General features: G+C 34.9%; 1 protein-coding gene across 1 annotated transcript; it reads left to right on the forward strand.

The window, feature by feature from the left end:
* Window positions 1–483: 483 nt before the first annotated feature.
* On the forward strand, window positions 484–3,255 carry LOC135923679 (uncharacterized). Its single transcript, XM_065458568.1, has one exon. It carries the CDS (start codon window positions 484–486, stop codon window positions 3,253–3,255), a length of 2,772 nt encoding a protein of 923 aa, XP_065314640.1.
* The last annotated feature ends 1,763 nt before the right edge of the window (window positions 3,256–5,018 follow it).

Raw genomic sequence — 5,018 nt, forward strand, 5'->3', positions numbered from 1 at the left:
GATTTCCCCGACAAAGTTTAATTTTTTTTTTTGCATTTCTTGGTTTACCAGTATTTTCGATTATTTTTTTTTTATTTGCCAATGCATCTAATTTATTATTATTTTAAATTTACCAACCCTCCTAATTTCGATTGTTCATAATCTTTCTTTTTTCTTTCAATTTTTGATTTTTTCTTTCCCCCTTTTTTCTTGTTTATACCCCCCCACCCTTTTTTTTTTTGTTTGTAATAATACTTTTTATACTTTATGTACCTAGTCTTATTTTATAAATATTATTGTTTATTTATTATTATTTTTTTTTTCAAATTTACCAACCCCTCTAATCTCGATAATACTTCTGAAAGGATAGATCAGGTTTTCCTCTCATCCAAATTTTGATTTTTTTTTTCCCCATTTCATCTTTTTTTTTTTCTTCCAATCAAAATTATATCCGTTAATATATATATTTTTTTTTTTGTGTTTTCTCCCTTTCAAAGCCATCTCATGGTTAACTCTTGTTGTCAAGTATGCTTAAAAATAGTTTCGCTTAATTTAAATGGCGTGTTTAGGAAACATGGTTCACCCGCGTGCCACAATTCTGGAAAATTTCCCCTCTCTTACGGCCCAGATCCTTTAATTAACGCTCCTCACTCGTATGACCCCATTCCACCATGTTCCTCAAGCTCTGTTGATTTATTCCTTAATTCGCATAAGCCCCCTGTTCTTTCTAGGATCCCTATAGCCGCCCGAGAGTCTATCTCTAGGTTCCTCATGTCACTTATAAATAATTTGAATTCGGATTTCTCCTCACTACCATTATGGTTAGACCTGGTTAGTTTTTGTTTTCGAGTCCTAGTTAAACCCAAAAATAAAATAAATAACTTATCTGCCTTAATTAAGGAAAAAGTTTCCAATTTTGGAAATACAATTATCGATGAATTTTCTCCTTCGTACGCTTTAAACCCCAACTCCTTCCGTCACAAATTGATCTCTGAAAAATTAGATCTTGGAGATATTAGCGGTGCGGCCCGAATATTGTCTTCCGATGACTCTATTTCACCTATCAACGTTACCATATTTAAACAACTACTTGAAAAACATCCACGAGCGTCCCCTTTTAACATCCACCCGCATGCCTCCTCCCCTATTCCCTTTACCTGTGACGAAGTACTTAAGTGCTTAAAGTCCTTTAAAAAAGGGACGACAGGGGGGTTGGACGGCTTCAGACCTGGTTTCTTTGTGGAGTTAATTCAATGCCCTGATAGTGGCTTCATTGACCCTTTGTTGAAAGCATTAACCGAACTGTGCAATAATATCCTCGTACGCGAAGTTCCCCTTTGCATTCGTCCTATTATTTTTGGCGCCCGTCTTGTCTCCCTGACCAAACCGGATGGCGGCGTTAGACCCATAGCCATAGGGTCATTCTTTCGTCGCTTAGTCGCCAAGGCTATCGTAAATAGGATTCGGCCTAAGGCTAGTTCCTTCTTATTTCCTTCACAGTTAGGATTTGGAGTGAGAGGTGGGTGTGAAGTGGCCTCACATGTTGCGCGTATTTTTATAAATTCTGAGGCCGATAAGGTTTTCTGCAAGTTAGACTTCAGAAATGCCTTCAACACCATCCATAGGAGGGCATTCTTACCATCTTTTTTACACCATTTCCCAAAATATGGGAATTTCCTTAATTCCTGTTATGGATTCCCTTCGTTACTCAAATTCGGGGAATTTTCCATATCCTCCGAAGAGGGGATACAGCAAGGTGATCCTCTAGGCCCTCTGCTCTTTACTATAGGGATTCATGATTTGATCAAAAATTTAAAGACTAATTTCCAATTAGACCTTAATTTATGGTATCTCGACGATGGCTCTTTTGGCGGTTCTTTATCCAATGTTATGTCGGCCATAGAGTACGTTGAAATGGAAGCTTCGAAAATTGGTCTTTCCCTAAATAGGAAAAAGTGTGAAATTTCCTCCCTCAACAATAAGGATTTTATTCCTCCCTTAGATTTTACAATCATTCCGCACGAGGAACTCTGTCTTTTGGGTTCCCCTATTGGTTTTTCAACCTCCTTTTGTCAAAAAACTTTTGACGATTTGATCCATTCCCTTTCCAATTCACTCAAGAATCTTCCTCATCTCCCCAAGCATCAGTTCTTCTTTCTCACCAAAAAATGTCTTTTTCTACCTAAATTCTTACATTTATTTAAATCTTCCCCCGTTTTCCAGTACAATACTCTCCTTAAGGTCTTCGAATTAAAATTTAAACATTTTATCGAATCCCTTTTAGGCTTAAATTTTTCCGATTTCAATTGGTCCCTCGCCTCTATGCCCGCTTACCAGGGTGGACTGGGATTGTTACCCCCCTTCCTTATGGCAATTGCGTGTTTTCTTTCATCTCGAATATCCTTCGCCGATTCCATTTCCTCGCTTATCGAGTTGGACGATCCCCTTCTATCTTCAGCTAAACAAGAGTGGCTTACTCTTATCACCCAAGGCTCCGAGCAGCCAATTTCCTGCCATCTAAAGAGCTTCCTGGTCCCTATGCTCCAATGCTCGTTTGAAAAACTTTGTATGTATCCTGAGCTAACTAACCTTCAACTGCTCAGAAACGCAAAAAAAAACTCTAACGGCCATGAATGGCTAGACGCGATTCCGAGTGGTAAAAAGGAAACGTTACTCACAGACGATGAGTTTCAAACTGCCATTGGCCATAGGCTTGGTTGCCTTATCCCTTCTGTGGACACCTGTGCCGCCTGTCACAAACAGGTTGATCCTTTCTCTAGACATTGTTTCTCGTGCCTCAAAGTCAGTGGCCGTTTCCTGAGGCACGACAACCTTAATAGGTTAATCGGCAAAGCCTTGATTTCGGCCGGTTTCCCCAATAGCTTGGAGCCATTGGGTCTCCTAAATGCTGACGGTAAGCGCCCTGACGGCATGTCTTTAACGTCTTGGCACGGCGGCAAAAGACTTGTCTGGGACGTCTCTTGTGTTACCTCCTTTCCGGCTAACGGAAATACCGACTCCTTGGAACTACAAGAAACCAATAAGTTTAATAAATATAGATTCCTCCCTAACTCTTTTTTATTTATTCCCCTTATTTTTAGCGTCCTTGGAAACCCCGGTCCCCAATCCCTAAAGTTCTTAAATCAATTGGGTAGAAGAATTTCGTTAAGGACAGGGGTCAAAAACGAGTCCCTATCTCTTAAACAAAAAGTCCAATTTGAAATCCTAAAGGGGAACTACAAATGTTTCTTCGAAACACTCCCATTTCCCTCCTAGTTTATCAAATATAGTCATTGTTAATTTTATATATATTTTGCATCGCAACTATAATATAATATATATTATATTTTTTTTTGAAATATGTATTATTATTTTCTTTTCGTCTATTTTTATATATGCTTATTATTTCTAATTTACAACACAAAATGTTAAAAATATGAAATAATATTTTTTATTTTGTGTTGTAGAAAAATAATAATCATTTTTTCGGGTTTATTTTTATAAAAAAAGAAATCATTCTTCGATTTTATTTATATAAAAAAAATATTTATTTTCGTCTAAAAAATATATAATAAAGAATTTTTATCTGGTTTTAATTTTTTGCAATAAAGAATTATTTTATCTGACAATTTGCAATAATTTATATTCGTTAGCAATCCCAACAATTTAGATTTATTTTTCAGTCATTTTTTTTTCAGTCGCAACAATTATCATGAATAAATATTATTTTATTAAGATTTAAATGACATAATAATGATCTTTTAGAGTTCAGAGTGAGCCCAGCTATAGAAAATACACGCTCGCTGGGTGTGCTCGTAGCTGGAACGCACAGGACCTTTCTAGCTAATATTGAAAGTTTAGGAAGATCCAATGCTCTTATCTTCCAAAAATCTAATACATCTTTTATCTCCAAATTATAAGGCGAAAATAATGAATAACACTCTTTTTCTAAACTAGTTAAATAGTGTTGTTGTTCCAGGTTATTGTTTTGAATAGATGAATGTTTCGTAGCCAATGACTTAAGATAATCGAGTTTTGAAGCAACTTCCGTCGAGAACTATCATATTCTTTTACAATTAAATGATTTTTAATTTCACTACGAAATAATAAGGCTAAATTTATAGTAATAAAAATTCAATAGTTTTTTTGAAGGTTTTAAGAAAATTTAAAAGTTCATGCACCAAGTCCCGCGTCTACATGACAGGATTTTCACTGGATGCAAACCCCCTTCAAAAACCTTGGCCTACCCCCCTAAAAAATTCCCGCCGCCTTCGGCGGCGATGTCTTTTTATTATTATTTTTACCTATTTATTTATTGATACTCTTTTAAAATAATTTATAAAGGATAACTTAAATTAATCTATCTCTACTACCAACTATCGATATTTTGTGAATATAAAGAATTTATTTTTTAGATAATAAATTTAATTAAAACCTCCATTATTTACAATGAATTAATTATTATGGCATTATGAGCTTGCTGAAATATCGAAACCTTTTAAATTATATTTAAAAGGATAGTTTATTTGGAAAACAATGTGTATGATTGTTTGCAATATATAGATTTGGTCGATGAATTGTATTATAATAATACTATAATAAAAGTATTAATTTTTACAGCAATAAATTTTGTCTTATTTCATCTCAAAATTTAATAGATAACCCCCTAAAAAAAATTTATCGTACCCCCATTAGCAGCTTACCCCCTACCCCCTCAAAAAAAATAGGATGCAAACTGTTCCTACCCCTCCCGCTCATGTAGACGCTGACCAAGTCCCAATCGGAGTTAAATAATTTGAGATCCGGTTTCTCCATTCTATTTAATAGAATATTTATAGTATTTTTGTTATTGCCAGTCACACTTTCCAGCATTATTAAAATACTATGCCAACGTGTAGGCACATTTAATTTTAAGGTATTATGTTTTTTCTCATATGATTTTTGATTTTCACTATCATTTTCAAACCACAAACGATCTTCATAAAAAGGATCATTATTATCCAAATCTAAAATATCCGATGTATATGATATCGATTCAA

The sequence above is a fragment of the Gordionus sp. m RMFG-2023 genome, chromosome 1 (genome assembly GCF_954871325.1).
Source record: "Gordionus sp. m RMFG-2023 chromosome 1, tfGorSpeb1-WG-v2, whole genome shotgun sequence".
In the NCBI taxonomy this organism is placed as follows: Eukaryota; Metazoa; Nematomorpha; class Gordioida; order Chordodea; family Parachordodidae; genus Gordionus; species Gordionus sp. m RMFG-2023.